The 17,762-nt window shown below is 33.7% G+C and overlaps 3 protein-coding genes across 6 annotated transcripts; 2 read left to right on the top strand and 1 right to left on the bottom strand.

Annotated features, from left to right (window-relative positions):
• The first annotated feature begins 1,966 nt into the window (after window positions 1-1,966).
• Window positions 1,967-6,026, top strand: LOC115983374 (cation/H(+) antiporter 15-like). The gene is made up of 4 exons (XM_031106041.1): window positions 1,967-2,899; window positions 3,492-3,825; window positions 4,169-4,618; window positions 5,491-6,026. The coding sequence occupies exons 1-4, from the start codon at window positions 2,006-2,008 to the stop codon at window positions 6,024-6,026; spliced, it is 2,214 nt and encodes a 737-aa protein (XP_030961901.1). The 5' UTR covers window positions 1,967-2,005.
• A 1,730-nt stretch (window positions 6,027-7,756) lies between these two features.
• LOC115983447 (protein UPSTREAM OF FLC) lies at window positions 7,757-13,980 on the top strand. 4 transcript variants are annotated; one of them, XM_031106123.1, is made up of 8 exons: window positions 7,757-7,941; window positions 8,821-8,996; window positions 11,009-11,166; window positions 11,276-11,345; window positions 11,580-11,692; window positions 11,838-12,468; window positions 12,789-12,893; window positions 13,684-13,980. In XM_031106123.1, the coding sequence occupies exons 2-8, from the start codon at window positions 8,911-8,913 to the stop codon at window positions 13,853-13,855; spliced, it is 1,335 nt and encodes a 444-aa protein (XP_030961983.1). In that variant the 5' UTR covers window positions 7,757-7,941; window positions 8,821-8,910; the 3' UTR covers window positions 13,856-13,980. The 4 variants fall into 4 exon arrangements, with proteins under 4 accessions (XP_030961983.1, XP_030961982.1, XP_030961985.1 ...); XM_031106122.1 differs by having other exon boundaries at window positions 7,759-7,941; window positions 11,835-12,468; window positions 13,684-13,979; XM_031106125.1 differs by lacking the exons at window positions 7,757-7,941; window positions 8,821-8,996 and adding an exon at window positions 10,183-10,504 and having other exon boundaries at window positions 11,835-12,468; window positions 13,684-13,979.
• A 121-nt stretch (window positions 13,981-14,101) lies between these two features.
• On the bottom strand, window positions 14,102-15,388 carry LOC115987711. Its single transcript, XM_031111309.1, has one exon. It carries the CDS (start codon window positions 15,196-15,198, stop codon window positions 14,392-14,394), a length of 807 nt encoding a protein of 268 aa, XP_030967169.1. The 5' UTR covers window positions 15,199-15,388; the 3' UTR covers window positions 14,102-14,391.
• Between the last annotated feature and the right edge of the window lie 2,374 nt (window positions 15,389-17,762).

Here is a 17,762-nt window from a genome sequence, read left to right as displayed (position 1 = left end):
TCCATCAACAAAGAGAAGCAGAAAAAAGATCCCAACTCACTAAGAACCTAGCTAGGCGCATCGATTAAATCTTCTCCTTCATGTAATCAAAAACCAATTAATAGATGGAAAACGAGCTCAGGAATCCACCCCTTTCAAGAATTCCAGATATGATAAATGGATTTGGTGCCACACAAGGAAAGGTGAGGAACACTCGGGATGGTGATAAAGTGATAAACAATCTCAAGGATGCATGCTCAATGCCTTTATCTTGTCACAAAGGGTATGTTTGTTTGGAGAGATTTTAGGAATGATGAAAAATTAAGGAGACAAAAAAAAAAAAAAAAATTGTGATGTTACGTCCCAAGTATTTTTTTCTCTAGGTCCACCGAAATGGGAAAAAACTAGGTGGAGAAGCTCAATTTTTTGAACTGACGAAAAAGCCCATGTGCACTTGCACATGGGTTTTGTCCAGTTGCGGTTTTTTCTTTTTTTTCTTTTTATTTAATTTTTGTTTTGTCCAGTTCCCCTTCCATTTCCCTTTTTTTGTTTTGCTTTTTTTTTTTTTTTGTTTCTTTATTCTTTTTTTCTACTTCTTTGTTTTTTTGTTTTGTTTTTTTTTTTTTTGCTTTTCTTGTATTTTTCAATAGTGTTTTGTTTGCTTGTTTTTTGTTTTTTTGTGCTCATCTTTCTTTGGCTTGTGCTATTTTTTTAAAAAAAATTGAAGTGTTCATACACAATTTTTTTAATAAAAAAATGTGTTTATTTTTTTTTTATTTAATGGAAACATAATTATAAATTTATACTAACTTTAGTTTCCATCCTCTCAATTTTCTTCTCAATCAAACAAATAAGTTTTCCAACTCTCCACTTTTTCATCTTTCCAAACAAATACAAATGGGAGAAAATTAAATCTCTTATATCTTCTCACTTTTCTATCATCTTCCTATTTTCTATTATCTCACTTTTTTATTTCTCCAACCAAACCAACCCACAGAATACACAAAAAGAGAGAACAAAAAATCAGAGGTGACTGACTCCGTTTAGCACTCCCATCAGGGTTTAAGAAATATTATCCACGTGGTTTAATGTAATTAGTGGAACATATAAGTTGGAGTAGGATAAATGATTTGTATTCATAAGTTAGGACAGACTGATACGGTCAACAACAATAACACAACAGAAGAACAAAAGCCATCCAACTACAAAAAAAATTATGAAAACAACACTGAAACAGAATGTTAAAACGGTGAAAGGACGGTTGTTAACAACAAATTACATAGCAAAAGCACTAGCAAAGAAAAACCCCCCCATGCCACCCAATTTTACCGGACAACCATACATTACAAACTTTCTTCACAACTAAACTCTCTCATCATCAACAACCAGTTTGTCTTCCTTCCAATTTATCTCTTTTTCCATATCTCCCAACTTTTTATTTTTTGTATTCGGGGTTATAGTGCAGCCGCCACAAAGTTTATATTGGATTTGAAGCTAAAATGGGTGCAACCCTAACCAAGGATGAGGAGTTAATAGAAAACGGAGTAGGTCATACGCAGATATGTTACACAAAAAATGTAACCCGTTCCGGTGGCCTATGGCGGGCTGAAAATCCGTTGGCGAATTCTCTCCCTCTCTTTGTCCTGCAACTATCACTCATTATTTTGATCATTCGTATTGTGATGCTCATCCTTAAACCTCTACGCCAACCTCGTATAGTTGCTGAGATCCTTGTAAGTATTGTTGTCTACTTTTTATATCAAGTTTGTAGCATATTTCAAAGTATGTTTGAATATTAGTTTCAGTAAACCCCATAGAGCTGTTGATAGAGAATAACATACAATAGTCTATTTAAAATTTTAAATGACATGACATTGGTTATTCTCATATGCCTTTCGCTTTGTAATTTTAATTTGAACCATAAAATCGATACATTTCAAATGGATAGGCCGGCGTGTTATTGGGTGGATCTGGATTGGCAAGCACACAGTTCATTCACAGCCATGTATTTCCAGTTAAGAGCCTCATGACATTGGAGACAGTGGCAAACTTGAGTATGGTTTACTATATGTTTTTGGTTGGCCTAGAGACAGACTTTACCTTAATACTACGTGCAGGGAAGAAGGCCTATAGTGTTGTCCTAGCCGGTTTTGCCGTTGCAATGCCTGTTGGTTATGGCTTATTTTATAAACTTCAACCTAAGGCATCCAACCATGGTGGTGCAATCTTCTGGGCTGTTGCTCTAGCCTGCACCAATTTCCCGGACCTTGCTCGAATCCTTGCAGATGTCAAGCTGCTACGCTCAGAGTTTGGCCGGACGGCCTTAACCTCAGCTCTTATCAGTGACTTATGCTGTTGGGTTTTCCTGGTAGTGGCAATGGCATTGCTTCATCAGGGAAAGTACTTTGCACTGGGTTCAACTATTGCCTTAATAATTTTCTGTGTGTTTGCATTGCGTCCAGCTCTCAAATGGATAATTCGCCACACAGCAAAAGAAGACAACTACAATGACTTCCATGTATGTTTTGTTCTGACTGGGGTCATAGTGTGTGGATTCATTGCTGATGCTTGTGGTGCTCATTCCATTGCTGGGGCTTTCATGCTGGGAGTTATTATGCCAAAAGGGGACCTTACAGATACAGTTATGGAGAAGGTTGAAGATTTTGTGTCAGGGATTTTGATGCCTATTTTCTTCTTAATGGTTGGGCTGAGAGTCAGAATTGGAAAAATTACCTATGGCACTAATTGGGCAAACGCTTTTTTAGTTATTGTCCTAACTTTTATACCCAAGATTTTCAGCACTTACTGCATATCTTTTCTGTACGGCATGCCAGCACTGGATGGTCTGTCTCTTGGACTACTAATGAACACCAAAGGCTTGTTGTCCCTTATTATTCTTTGCACCGGACGGGACTTAAAGGTATTCTCCATCTTTCTTTGTGTGATTTGCATGAAATGAAAAAAAAAAAATGGGAGTACTATTGCTCAGTATATTTGATATTACTGTAAATAAAATATAAAACTTATAAATTGAGATGATAATTAATGTGATTAGTGTCATATCAATGACACAATAAATAAAAAATTTATATTAATTTTTTGTTTTGTTTTTAAAAGTTGACATGTCAATTTCTTAGGCATATGTAATAAAATTTGTGAATCTCAAACATCATAATCTAAAATCATTGAATGATTAGTCACCAACTCATTTAGGGCTACCTAGCATAAATCATCATATAGGTAGGTGCCAAGATGTAATAATATTGATGAATCAATACCAATGTAAAGCAAATAGAATAAAATCCTTCATTCTAATTAGTAGGTTGCAGACAACATGACTCTTTGCTCTCTGTTTATAGGCATAGCTCATTAAGCCATATATATGATCTCTCAGGCATTTTGAATCTCTGATTTGATACTAAAACTTGTTCATGCATGTATATATGACTCGCAAAATCACAAAGTTAATTACATAGCATATTGACTCGACTGTTATATATCTTTTGTTGCAGGCTTTGGACAATCAAACCTTTTCAGTTTTGGTGCTTGCATTCTGGCTTATGACACTTGTGGTTGGGCCTATCCTTGCATTCACTTACAAGCGCTCAAGGCGTACCAGGCACTACAAATGCAGGACCATACAAAACACAAAGCCAGACACTGACTTTCGAATACTTGTATGTATTCATTCCATGCGCAATGTTTCTGGCATGATTAACCTCCTCCAGAATTCTAATCCCACTCAACTATCCCCCATTAACGTCTTTGCTGTCCACCTAGTCGAGCTCACAGGACGCTCTTCCGCCATGCTAATTGTGCACGACACCTACAGCTCTACAAACAAAGGTGTGATAAATTATCAAACAATTGGAAAATAATGAATTTAATCATTGAACTATAATTTTGACACCTTACGTCAGACTTCGTACTCCCTTTAATAAAATCCTTTCCATTTGATATTAATCACTTTCATGATTTAGATTAATATTATAAATCTAAATGTATATTCAAATAAAAACTATGGCCTCACATATGGAAATTTGTTAATTTTTAAAATGAAGGGTATAGTAGGGACATGATTCAAACTCATGACCATTGGCTCTAACATATAATAAATTATCCAATTATTCCAAAAATTTAAACTACTATAAAAATAGTGAATTTAATTAATTAACCATAATTTTAACAGGACGCTCTAGATCAAACTCTGATGGCATTGCAAGTGCCTTTGAAAGCTTGGAGAGCCACAGCAATAATGTTTCTGTCCAGCCCTTAACAGCAGTGTCTGCTTATGACTCAATGCACGAGGATATTTGTAGCTTAGCTGAGGACAAGCGTGTGACACTCATAATCATTCCCTTTCACAAACAACTAAGCATGGATGGTGGATTGGAGGATTCTAACCCTCCTCTTAGAGGAGTTAACCAAAATGTGTTCGCAAATGCTCCTTGTTCTGTAGCTATATTTGTGGATCGAGGACTTAATGCGTCCATGCGCAGAGAGTCCAACCATGCTGGTCATGGACAACGCTTCGCCATGCTCTTCATTGGCGGCCCCGATGATCGGGAGGCATTGGCTTATGCGTGGAGGATGTCGGGGCATTCCAGTGTCAGCTTAACGGTGGTGCGATTTGTTTCAGGTTGGTAAAATACTATACATAGAATAGAACTTAATAGTAAAGTTGTAACTATTTTGGATGTTATACAGTGAACTTAGGCAGTGAGTGATGCTTCTGCTATTATAAATTTTACTGCAAGACAAACTTATAACCTGATATGTTAACTTAAATACAAAACAAAAAATAGTTCAGATATTTATATATTATTTTATTGTCATGACACTAACACCAATCACATTTATTTACTCATTAATTTGTAAGTATTTTGTGGAAAAATAAAAAAGAAATTGTTAGAAGTACTATCAATTTTACTACAAAAGAATTTGAATCTAACAATATTGAATGAAATCAATGCTACATCAATAACAATAATTCAGTGTTTAAATTAAAGTTGACACATCAGTTTGTAAAGTCTATATAGAGAAAATGATAGTATTCTGTAACATTTCTAAGAAACTATAGTAACTTTAGCATTTTTCTTTTCACTTAGGCCACTAAAATTGATAGTATTCTATAACATTGTTTCTATTTTGTACCAGTAAATTCTTGATTAATGCTTACTCAAGGAAAAAACAAAATATCCTTGATTCAATACTCATAAGGGCTCCATAGGTCAATTCGATTGTGTGTGTATATATATTAATAAATTGTATAGTCATTCCACACACAAAAAATATACAGATTTTATTGAGAGCTTTTTTATAATAATAAAAAATTATTTAACAAACATTAATCTATCAAGAAATTTGCAGTTGACACTTTTTGATCTTCCCAACATAGACAAGTTCAAATACCCTCTTTTATCATAACTATTGAATTATTTATTATTAAAACACACACATTAGTCCTCTATATCTTCTTTTCTTGTTAATATTTGTTTATTTTAAACACAGACGAACAGAATGCAGCTAAGTTGAACCCAAGAGAGAATAAAGAAGAGGAGTGTAATAACATTGAAAAGCAGCTAGACGATGACTATCTAGAAAAGTTCAGGCAAGACACCAAGTGCAACCCATCAGTTACATACATGGAGAAATTGACGAATAATGGGGAAGAAACTCTGAAAACAATAAGCACAATGGAGCATCATGAGTATGATCTATACATAGTAGGAAGAGGGGAAGGAATGGAGTCACCATTGACATCCGGGTTAACGGAGTGGAGTGACTGTCCAGAACTTGGAGCTTTGGGAGATTCATTGGTGTCTGCGAGCTTCACATCAAATGTATCAGTTCTGATAGTGCAACAACACGGTGAAGGAAGTAGTGGAGGAGGAGAGGAACTGGGTCAAGTTGGGGTTGAAGAAGAACACACTGGACGTCTAAAAGAGCAATTTGGGCACATGACATGGCAGCCTCCTCCGAGAGATAATGCTGATAAAGAACCTTTTGTACCTCGTGCAGCTCAATATAATGAAGATGAGTATTGATGGATTAAACTTGAAGAAGAAAAAGCTAGCAACCATTGCATGAACCAATTCTTTGTTAAAGGATCATTAGGAAGTCTATAATGTACGTAAATATAGTTTGGTTTTGCACATCCCCTGGATAGCGTTTCTTTAATTAGTTAAGAGTCCATCTTTGTTTGACTTAATTGTAACTGTGTCGTATTTCTATTTGCTTCTCTCATAGACGGGTCATTTTCATTTGTTTTTTGTAATTGACTGAATCATTTTCATCAAAAATAGTAATTGACTGAATCATTTGAAATGAACAGAATTACTTGCTGTGAAATTGGATAGAATTCGTTTGATGGTGGACAGGTAGTAGTTAACAGATGTAAAGGTGGATATAGTGATCAATTATTCTTCCTTATTTTATATATATTGATAAATGGAGAGCATTGTCACAGGCCTAATACATGTTAGCATATAGCATATTTTGCACATTTTTAATGTGTTTAGTGTTATCTTTAAGCGTGGCTTGAATCAAGGTATATCAATTATTCTTCAAGTCTCATGCCAAAAGAGATCAGTATGTGTATATATATATATATATATACACACACACACAAACACACGCTATCCAACCCTTATGAACATGGGAAGGACCCTTATGGATCAAGTTGATGCATAGCCCAATATCTACAGCATCTTTTTTGTTAATAATTAAATTATCAATTAGGGGAGGTATTTGAACACTTGATCTCCTTTATAATATTATTTGAGTTACACCTTATAATAAGGTTCTTAATCCTTTTGCAGTATCTTAATATAGAAAGCGTAAATAAAATGGAATTTTACATAATGGCATCATTTTAATTAATTTCCTTTCCAATTGTCCACAAAAAATGGTTGTTGGAGAAACATGTTTATTTTTCCAAAAAAAGAAAAAGAAAAAGAAAAAGAAAAAAAGAAGGTGTCATCTTGTGGTTTTACCTTAAGTTGTAAAGTTTTTAAGTCATCGAACAAGGGACCTAAATTTGAATCCAATCCGTAGCAAAAATCAATTAGTGTCTTAACTCTTAACTTAATAATAAAGAACAATTATCATAAAGCAAACCCCAAAATTAAGATAAAATCTATTATATCAATAAATAATGCCCTTGTGTGTGTCTGTTTGTTTCTCAAAAAAAAAAAAAAAAAAAAAAGGTCTCATATTGCTTTAGAGTTGTGTATAGTATAACTTGTCCCTCCCTTAAAAGTTACCATTACTTTTAAGTGAAGTTGTGATGTGCCTTTGTGTTAGAACCTCTTTCCCTCTCCCCTATTGCTTAAGAGAGTGTGTTGTATGTAATATAACTTATCACACCTTTCCTTAAAAGTTATCATTATTTTTAAGTGTAGAGTTGTGGTATGTTTTTATGTTAGAACCTCTTTCCTTCTTCCCTGTGTGTGTATTTGTTTCTAAAAAATATATATATATATATATATATATATATATATATAAAATAATAATAATGGTGTAATAATAAATAAAATAAAGTAAAAAAGCTGTTGCCTTGGTGGCAATGACTGGGGATAGTGATTAATTGATAGGTTCCTCAGGGTGAAGCAATTAATGATTGTATATCCCAGTAGTAAATTCCATGCTGGATAAATAAATATATGACATTAATGCCATGTATCATTATAAAATGTGAACCAAACCGCCAGTATGTTAGTTAGAAATTTACACACGGTTGGGATGTGATAGTAAGGCCATCAACATCATCTACCTCATTATGTTTACTGATCTATCCCACCACTTCGAGTATCTAACCACATAACCAAGCTAGAAAGTAGTGGATATTCATCCATTTTTTCAGTCGAGCAACCTATTTTGGTTTTAACTGCAACGGCACGTTTTTTGACAAGAGAAAGATTGCATATTCACATCACCATCAAACACTCCTTCACGTCCAAGGTATCAATGTTCCTCTTCCTGTCTGACCCTTCACCCAATCACTAATTTTTTTGTGTTTTTTTTAGAGTTGTAGAGAAGGAGGGGGGATTTGATTTTTGTTTTGTTCATGCTAATCAACAATGAAGAAAGGATGGTCTCTCACTCTCTCCTCTCTCTCTCTCTCTCTCTCTCTCTATAAAAAAGAAAATGGATATCAAATTCTTTTTGAAGTTCACCCTCAATTCAGTGTAAGAAATCAATGATTGATGGCTCCCTCATTAGGCTATCTTTCAAATTCTAAGCATATATGTGAAACTTCTTTTGTATGGAATATATATTTCTACATATCTTTTTATATTTTCATGAACATTTTCATTATGTCTTGGTGATATTATATTGTTAGTGCATGGGGTATAGCTTCTTTTAGTGAGATGAAAATAAATTAAGCATTGTCTAAGCTATATCTAAGAAGAAGTGAAACTATAAAATGTTTTATCCAAATGAATAAGCTTTTTTTTTTTTCTCAATAACTCAATTGTTACAATGAGAAAGAGGTGATTTGAACTAACCGGCCAGTTAAACTACAAAACTCTTGATAGAATAAACTGAATAGTTTAATTTCAGTTTTAAGCCTATGAAACCAAAAGGTATCTAATACTTAAATTTTAGAATATGCTCGTTTTGTTTAGGCTTTTTGGTAAAATGACATTATTCATCATTTACTAATCGTTATTAGTATAATTAGATGCTTAATTATAAAGAAATGTATGCTAGCTAGGATGTAATTGATTCCCAAATTTCACTCTCTTATAGAAGCTATAGGACAGAATGAGGAACAAAGATTAATTCTGTTAAGGCATGTTGCATGATGGATTAGTTTTTTGTCTTTACTTTCTGCAGTGTTCAGTAGTACCCTTTTTCTCTTCTGCGTTGCTGGAATATATATTAAAGCTGCAAAAAACTGACGAGAAGAAGGTTCTGTCTTCTGATATGAATGCAAAAGGCTCACCCGCTACTGTTATGGAACCAACAGAGTACATGGGGTTTATGGAGGAGGACCCCATCATCATCGATAGGTTAATTTCATAATACTGCTACCTTTTCTTTTCTTTCTTTCTTTTTTTTTTTTTTAATAATTGAAGGAATAAAATATTGTGTATACTTTTTTCTTTACAACAAGTGGGTGTAGAACCATGCACACTTTGATGAGAAATATATTTTTTTTATTTAAATATAAAAATATTTTTTCATAGATAGATATAATTTAAGTTTATGGTTTTATGATTATTCTTTTTTATCATCGAAACAAAACATTAATTAGTTTATCTCATATATTTTCTTTATTTCTTTTTTTATAAATAAAAACCAGATTTTTTATTAAATGAATAAAATACTTTAGCAGTTGAACTAGCTTAAATTCACATAAATATGTTTTATTTGAACATGTATGCTTGAAAAAAATTAGATAACAACAATAAATACTGATTATCAAATTCTTAAAAAAATAAAATTATTAATATATATAGAACATAAATATGACATATGACATATTCCAAATACATGAGAGCACAAAAATTTACGCAGCACCAACCAATTAATTATTGAAATAATGAATTCGGTGACCCAACCTTCTCCTCTACCTGAGAATAATTCATTAATTCCCAGATTACCCCATTAAATAGGTTTCTTTCTCCGTCACCTTCATCATTTATTTTCATTTTTATTGAGTTAGGTCTATGGTTCACTATACATATCATTTGATCACTGTCCACTCAGGTCCAAATATATTATCCTTTTATTGGTGACAGACTCACATACCATATTTCTCATACTAATATCTTTATCTATAATTTAAGAGCAATCCTTTTCCCTTTCTTTCTTGGAAGTCAATTTAAGAGCAATCCTATCCAATGTATAGAATTATTTTTTTTCCCAGTATGCTAAAGCCGGTCTGATGCTACTTTTATTATGTACCAATCAAGACGTGTCACATTAGTATTTGTGAAAATTTTGTATCACTATGTTTATTAATAATTTAATTAGACAAAAACAAATATGTCATTACACAATAAGCCGTATAGATCATCTAATATATAAAATAATTATAATTAGAATATGGTGCTACAATTAAGAGCTTCTAAGAAAAGGATTTGGGAGAGGGTTAGAAGAATATATGCAACTAATGTTGCTCACTCAATCCATTTAGGTAGGATTTTGGGTTATTCTCCAAAAAAAAAAAAAAATGGTAGGATTTTGGGTTAGGTTATCGACCATTAATGTTTGATTGAAAAATATAATAAATAAATATATAAGGAAAGAATATAGGAAAGAAAAAAGAATAACAAAGGGTAGCAATGGATTCATTGGACCACTGTGAATTTATGGTGATAAACAAGACCTTTTTATGGGAATAACATAGACATAGTATATATCTGAGTCAAAAGCTGGCAGGATATGTATTCTCGTATGCTATGTTTGTTAAATAGCGGGAAATCAGATAAAACTTGCGGGTGGCAAGCCAAACTGCAAATCTTTTCTCTCCATATTTATCTGATCTATATTTGGTCAATCCTCCATAATAGTGGTGCTTCCTTATACTATTCTCTCTCTCTCTCATACACACACACAGTCACACTTAGAGACTGCTTGCTGAGAAGGGAAAGTTAAGTGTTAGTACTGCTAGGAACAATAAGTGGGGTAATCTCGAAAACCAATGATTCTTTTGTTTCTACAAGAAAGTTATGGTTTTTATATATATGGTTATTATTTTATAGTCCATGCATATAGTTTGTAGCTAGGCCTGCAAAGATGAATGTTGATCATTAATATTATAATGAGTTATATGTCAAGCATGAGGAATATGTTTTGTTTTCGGCTTTTTGTGGAGCAGGCCGGCAGAGAGACAAAGATCTCTCTTGGGCTTTTCATGGTCTTTCTCTATTTTTTAATGTTGAGTTTTGAAATGTTATTGATTAATCAATGAGAGGCTCTGTCTAAAAAGAAGAGGATTTTTTGTGTTTTTGTGTTTTTGTTTGTTTGTGTTGGTACTGGTATTGGTGGTGCTGTGGGGGACTTTGTGCAACAACAGAAGAAGAAGAATAAGAAGAAACCAAATAGGAATGGAAGCCAAAGGTGGAGAAGTGAGACGTTTACACATTATTTACTTCCTTAGTCATATGGGTCGAGTTGAGCATCCTCATCTCGTTCGTGTACACCATTTCAATCGTAATGGTGTCTATCTGAGAGGTGACTAGCTAGTCATTAGTCTATTTCTTTCTCAGCATGAATTGTGATTTGTGTTCTTAGGTGATTATTGGGTGCTGATGATTAATTTGTTTCATTATTTGTGTAAAAGATGTTAAGAGATGGCTTTCAGATCTGCGAGGAAAGGACATGCCAGAAGCTTTCACTTGGTCCTACAAGAGGTATCTAATTCAATCATTCCCCCTATCCAAACAAGAGGCTTTCACTTAGTTCTATCTCTTAGAATAACTGATTAAATTCATGTATGTATCAGAACAAATAGGACCAAGAGTGAGGGGAGTGTGAGAATAATGATCAAATGATCAAATTTACCATTTCCTAATAGGTTAAGCTTTTAAAAATATCAGTAATTTATCACTAGTGTTCCTTGTGTTAAGACTAGTTCTGAATGGCAGGAGGTACAAGACAGGTTATGTTTGGCAGGACTTGCTAGATGATGATCTTATCACTCCTATATCTGACAATGAATATGTGCTCAAAGGATCCGAAATTATCAATACCCCATTTGGTTAGTCAATTAATTAGTATCATTGACTTATTTGATTTGAAATTTTCCATAACCTTAATGGAATAGTAACTGATGGTGTTTACATTCTGTCTGTGTTTCACAATACTTCCCATTTAATTCAAACTCAAATTGATTGCTCTAGAAGTTAAAGATCATGGTTCACACTCTGAAAAAAAAGCTTCAATATTGAAAAAGCAACAGCCTGTTGAAGTTGGAGTCCTAGCTGAAGAACAACACCTGGAGCAACCTTTGACTAATGAAGAATATCAAACACAGCCAGATTCTAAAGTCAATACCTCAACAGAGTTCTCTTCTGAAATCACTGAAGAATCAACTTGTTTCGGCTCTGAGAGGTCAACGTTAGCCAATGATTCACCGAAGCTTGAAGAAGAGAAGCAAGAGCAGAGTGAGAAATTCGAAACTACTTCTTTTTATTCAGCTCTGTTGAGTAGGAAGAATAAAAAGAAGAGCAACAAGAACAAAGAGGAAAATGCTGGTACACCAGCCTCAGCATATTCATCATCTTCGTCTTCAAAATCCTCATTTACAAAGAGCAAGACCTATTCAGGTGGAGCTTCTAGCATGATTCGCAATTTTATTAGGTGTGGTGCTGTGGATACCAATGATGCAGTTTTAATCATGATGAATCGGGCAAACAGAACAAAGACTTGTGAAGAAGAGATATTGGGAGGGCATGGGACTAATTGGAATCAAGAGGAGCAGCAGCAGCAACAACAACAACAAAAACAACAACATCAAGAACAGCAGAAAGCTAGGTAGGTCAAATTAATGAATGTTTTCACAATTATTAAAGTTCTTAACATTTTGCATAGATATTATACGCAGGGAAAAATATACGTGTAGTTCATTGTGTATTGTTTCTTAGATTTCTCAATGAAATTCAATCATGTGGCAGGCTTGAATTTAGTTATTGTGAAGATTACACAATTTGTGCTACATTATTCAATGCAATTACAAGATTGAATTTAATTGGAGAACTTAACAGATTGCATATAGAGGGACTGCAGCTAAGTTTTGTCCTATTATGTAAGAATAAAATAACATAAATTAATATTGAGTTGCATTGTTGGTGCAGGGAAAGCTATGATGGAGGACATGGTTCACAGAAGAAGCATAGTGAATTTTCTAAACAAAAGGCCGTTAACACTGCTTACAAGCCAGTGGCTGGGCCAAATTGCTCGTAAGTGATGCAACCTATGTTGATAGTACTGAGTTAAACCAATGTTGTCGCTCTGGGTTGAACAGAATCTCCATTTGTTACAAATAGATGTTGCAGGGTACCATAGTCTGAATAAAATATATTGGCTTTGAATCTTTTGACTGACCAAGCCCAACTGAGGTGCATGAGACCCAAAAATAGATCAGAATCATCGGAAGTAAGTAGAAGAGAAGTCGAATGCAAACCAGAATCACTGGAGAGTATGACAAGTGGTGAAGTGTTTAACCAAGTGGGCATCTTTTTAAAGTCAAAGACTAAGCCTCAATGGAATAGGATTACTTCAAATCAGCACAAGTCAAATTTCTGTTTCAGTTAAAAACAAAATGAAAATAAAAAGTACATGAATTGTTGATTATGATAGGCATTAATACTACAAATGAGCGTGGTCAAGTTATGGTTAATTATATATTTCTTGATTAAAAGGTTTCTATTTTATATTCATAACCTATCGTTTCTGCTGAGCTCAATTGCCATCTGGTCGATTATATCCTGTTAATATAATCTGTTTAAAATAATCCATGTATCAAGTGGCCTAATTCAATAGCAAAGTTAGTCACGGATCACTATCAGTTGTTGACAGATAAAAATTAATGATCTTTGAGAATGTGTAGCATGATGCATAGGCCAAATCATACTCAGCAATAAGCACAAGCTACTCAACTTGGGGTTTAAAGCTAGAGGAAATTGTAGTTCATATCCTTGTGATTGCATAGAACCATAAGGTGACCAAAATTCTTTTTACTTATTGCAGGCAGTGTGGGAAGTCGTTCAAGCCAGAAAAAATGCATGAGCATATGAAGTCCTGTAGGGGAATGAAAGCATTGGCAAAAACTGCAGCAGTTAACACTGAGAAGGCTCCATCTGCAGAATCAATGACTTCCTCCCATAGGAAATCAACAAGTGGCTATTTTTTGACCAACTAAGTTGTTTTTGAGTTAATTTCTGTTGATTTTCCAAAATTGTGAGGGAAAAGAAAAGGCCTCTTTTTTTTTAGCTAATGTACAGCAGGTGATCAGAGTAGAAATGAAATATCCATCTGTTCATTTTTGTTGACAATTGGTCTCCTATAATGGAGGTTCAGATTCCTCTATGATCCTATATTACCACCATCACATCCAGATAAAGATTGCAAGAATAACCCATAAATGGAAAGAAAATTAAAGTGGACATGAAAGAACCACATTTTGGAAAAAGGACAAATAAGGTAATAACTGTGATCCAAATGGCGGATAAAAAATTTAGCAGAGACCTACATGGAGGTCAACTATACATTTCAATGATATAGCACATGTTTCAGTCATTACAAAAATTCTGTGATAGTCATAGGACATCCTGTGATATAACTCCAGGGCAAAAATACCATATTCTTTGTGCTGTAAAACTCTCGGCAGTAAACCCCTACCTGGACAAGAAATTTGTGGTTGATAGTGTAATCACTGTTAGTTCTTGTGGTATGTATCTAATTAGTGGAAACAATGGTGGAATCAACATGCTCTAATAGGAACCCATATAACTTCTTTCTCAAGTCATCTATCCTCTCATCAACCTCAACTCCACCCCCAACTAGGTCATCCAACCACTGATTCACCCTTTTAAGTTGCCCGAGAAGATACGCAATTTCAGATCTTTCTTCCTCTCTGCTTTGCTCAAATCCCACATTTAACGAATCCTCCAAATACTTCAAGAACCATTCACGAGAAACCAAGAGCAATTTTTCAGCCAAAGTTGCTGTCTCTTTTAGTCTACTTCCCTTAGAACAGTCCTCCCTTAGAGTATTTGTTTTCTTTGTTGAATGACGTTGTGAAGGAGATGGCATCTGCTTTGCATTTGATTCTGATAAAGAGCTTCCATGTTTTCTATGACTTTGTTTATCTTGAGGAGAATTACTTTCTGAATTCAATTCCTCTGGATTCTTATCTATGATGACATAATGACATTTCTCACCATTTTGAAGACTACTCTTTTCTTGCATTCTGAAAAGATTGAACTTGGAAAGATTAGTCCTTACCGCAGCTTGAACCCAAGACGTGGCATTCTTATCAGTGAAACTTTTACATGCATCTGGCAATGAACGCTGTAGGCTACAATAACCATTTGACTTAGCTTCAGCAAGTGTTATGCTCTGTAAGGAATTGACAACTTTTCCAGCTCTCTGCATACTTAGATGAAGGTCCAAAAATTGCTCCACCAGTGTTCCTACAGGAACTTTCTGAGAGGTATCACAGAGTTCTGCAAACGTACTGAAAAAATAAAACATGGTCATCATACATATTCAAAGCTTGAAATCTTTACTAATGGTATCATGCTCCATATTAGTCTAGACTTTTTTTTTGGAAAAAAAATCTGGAAAAACGCATATATACTCTGTGTATCATAGTCATTAGCAGTTGACAGCATCATTATATGGTATTTAAGGAGATTATAATTTTTTATGGTAACAAGGACAGTTTACTAATGAAAAGTTCATATGCATGTTAGTAGGAAGAGAGAACTAGCAAAGTAGGACATTTTCACCAAATGAACTACTTAACTGCTTATGTCTACAACAAAGCACACCCCTCTCAACACAGAGGGAGAAAGGGGGGGTGGGGGGAGATTCCAGCAAAACTTGATGAATCGTCCACCTCCACCGTAATATGGAAAAGGGAAGGCAGGAAAATTAAATCAATGTAAATTGAGCAGATTATACTCCCAAGTAGTTTTATGGTAAAAATCATATAATATAGAACTTAGTTGCACTAAAATAATGTGAAATTGCTAATCTTTCCTAAGTAGGCTACCAACATTCACATGCTAGAAGAAGAAATGCATGTAATCAATGAAAGCTAGAACAGGGGAACAGAACAAGGAAATGGAGAAATTTTCCGTAAGCTACAAGATGACCACTAGGACTTGTTTTATGTAAATCATCCTACCCCCACCCCGCCCCAAAAAAAGAAAAGAAAAGATGTATACCAGTATTTGACATCATAAATTCTGCCAGAGAGAGTACTAATGGCTGTCACCAACACTTATCCATCCATATTAACCCTACAAAAGACCTATAACAAAAGCAAATTACTTGAAGGCCCTAAATTTATTAATGTCACCTACTCACCCATTATTTCACAAACAAGTAGAATACTCTAGCCTGGCTGCATATGAGATATCTTCTGTAGTTGCATAACGTCCTTAAGTAATTCACTAAACAACTCTAACATTGGGGAAATATGGTCAAGAAAAAGATATTAAATGTTGTTATTTTTGCTTTTCTTTTTTTCTTTTTTTGAGGTGGTGAGGGTGGGGAGGAAAGTTATCTTTTTGGCAGATCTCTTGTGTTACACACATGCCACTGTACCCTGGGTATCTGAACGAACTAAGTGATGTACAAAAATTATATATGCAGTTCTAACACTTTAACCTTCATTCAATACATTGGAGAATTTCAGATTTATATAGTAGTTCACCTCCCAAGCATAAGCAATTTCAGGTTGTGCCTGTCACCCAATAAATCTTCCACATTGAACACTAGGTAACATGAAGGTACGTAAAATTCTTGGTATATGCATTAACTAATGCTTCACATCATTCTTCCCCTGAAGTGTACTGTGTCTACACACCTGTTCTCCACACTCAATAACAAGTTTGATCCATTTACATTTCAACAATCCAGTTCCATCACATTTGAGCAATCCAGTGAAAGGAAACTTTGACTCTAGAGTCTGGATTTCCACTTAGCATATTGGATATCATCTTTGCCCTCTGATCTGAAGATGAAAAACATTCACAACTCAAATGGGAAGGAATTGATGTTGTGGACACGTGGCAAATGGGGATATGGTTTGCTTGAGATTTTCAAAACTTTTTGCAGCACAAGAAAGAGGGAAATGGACAATACAAGGTTGAGGTTTCGAGGTTTATCCCACAGGCAAAAGCTAATGAGGACAAGCAAAACCATCTTTCACCTCGTTTAAATATAAACTACTTATTTTTTATTTAAAAGGGAATTTTATTTTCTCTCTCTCTCTCTCTCAATTTTTGTTTTTGTTTTTTTTGATGAGCTCTCTCAACTTTTTTATTCATTTAGAAAAACTAATTTTTAGGTAAATAACAATTAATATATCATTGTCAAACAAAATATATCATTGTCAAACAAAAAATTTTCAATCTCAAAAAGATTGTGTGGATAGGATATTAATTATTGTTTTCAATTTTTCATTTTTAAAAAAAAAGTTAAACTGCGTATGAATATTTAAGAAAGTAGAAAGTAACCAAAAAAATAAACTATAATTTTTGGCTTTTCCTTATTGAAATTTAGGATAAATTCACTTTTGATCCTTTAAATTAAAAATTAAAAAGTTTGAATTTGGTTCTTACAATTTAAAAGAAATGAAAAAAAAAAAAAATTCCCTACATCTATAGGTTAGATTTGATTTTAATCCTCTAGATACGTTGATAACTTATTTTGATCCTTAAATATAAGATTAGTTAAATTTTAATCCTTAAAGAATGATCTCACATGGATGTGTCAATTTTTTTTTTTTTTTTTTAGAAAACATATTCAATTTTTTTTAACTTTTTTTTTAAGAATTTTTTTTTTCTTCTTAAGAGACCAAAATGTGATTGATATACTATAATTTAGCCATTATTAACATGTGTATCTTCTCTTTGTTGCACAGTTAATCCTATTATAATTAGTCTAAAAGGTTCAAAATATTGAAATATACATGGTACATGTAATTATTTATTATCTTTTCACCTGTATTTTTAACATAATTTTCTTTTACAAATGTATTTTGAACATTCTTGTTAACTTATACATGCTAAATAAAGTTACCTTATGATATTTCA

The sequence above is a fragment of the Quercus lobata genome, chromosome 4 (assembly GCF_001633185.2).
Source record: "Quercus lobata isolate SW786 chromosome 4, ValleyOak3.0 Primary Assembly, whole genome shotgun sequence".
Taxonomy (NCBI): Eukaryota; Viridiplantae; Streptophyta; class Magnoliopsida; order Fagales; family Fagaceae; genus Quercus; species Quercus lobata.
Note: the sequence above shows the minus strand (reverse complement) of the source record. Positions and strands in the feature narration are given on the sequence as shown.

What these genes read in the sequence shown, in the direction of transcription:
- LOC115983374 (XM_031106041.1), top strand. Translation starts at nt 2,006, where the DNA reads ATGACATTGGAGACAGTGGCAAACTTGAGTATGGTTTACTATATGTTT. An exon ending in CTACAGCTCTACAAACAAAG is followed by an intron (nt 3,826 to 4,168) that starts GTGTGATAAATT and finishes TAATTTTAACAG; the next exon opens with GACGCTCTAGATCAAACTCT. An exon ending in GGTGGTGCGATTTGTTTCAG is followed by an intron (nt 4,619 to 5,490) that starts GTTGGTAAAATA and finishes TTTTAAACACAG; the next exon opens with ACGAACAGAATGCAGCTAAG.
- LOC115983447 (XM_031106122.1), top strand. Translation starts at nt 8,911, where the DNA reads ATGAATGCAAAAGGCTCACCCGCTACTGTTATGGAACCAACAGAGTAC. An exon ending in TAATGGTGTCTATCTGAGAG is followed by an intron (nt 11,167 to 11,275) that starts GTGACTAGCTAG and finishes TTTGTGTAAAAG; the next exon opens with ATGTTAAGAGATGGCTTTCA. An exon ending in TTCACTTGGTCCTACAAGAG is followed by an intron (nt 11,346 to 11,579) that starts GTATCTAATTCA and finishes TCTGAATGGCAG; the next exon opens with GAGGTACAAGACAGGTTATG.
- LOC115987711 (XM_031111309.1), bottom strand. Translation starts at nt 15,198, where the DNA reads ATGATGACCATGTTTTATTTTTTCAGTACGTTTGCAGAACTCTGTGAT.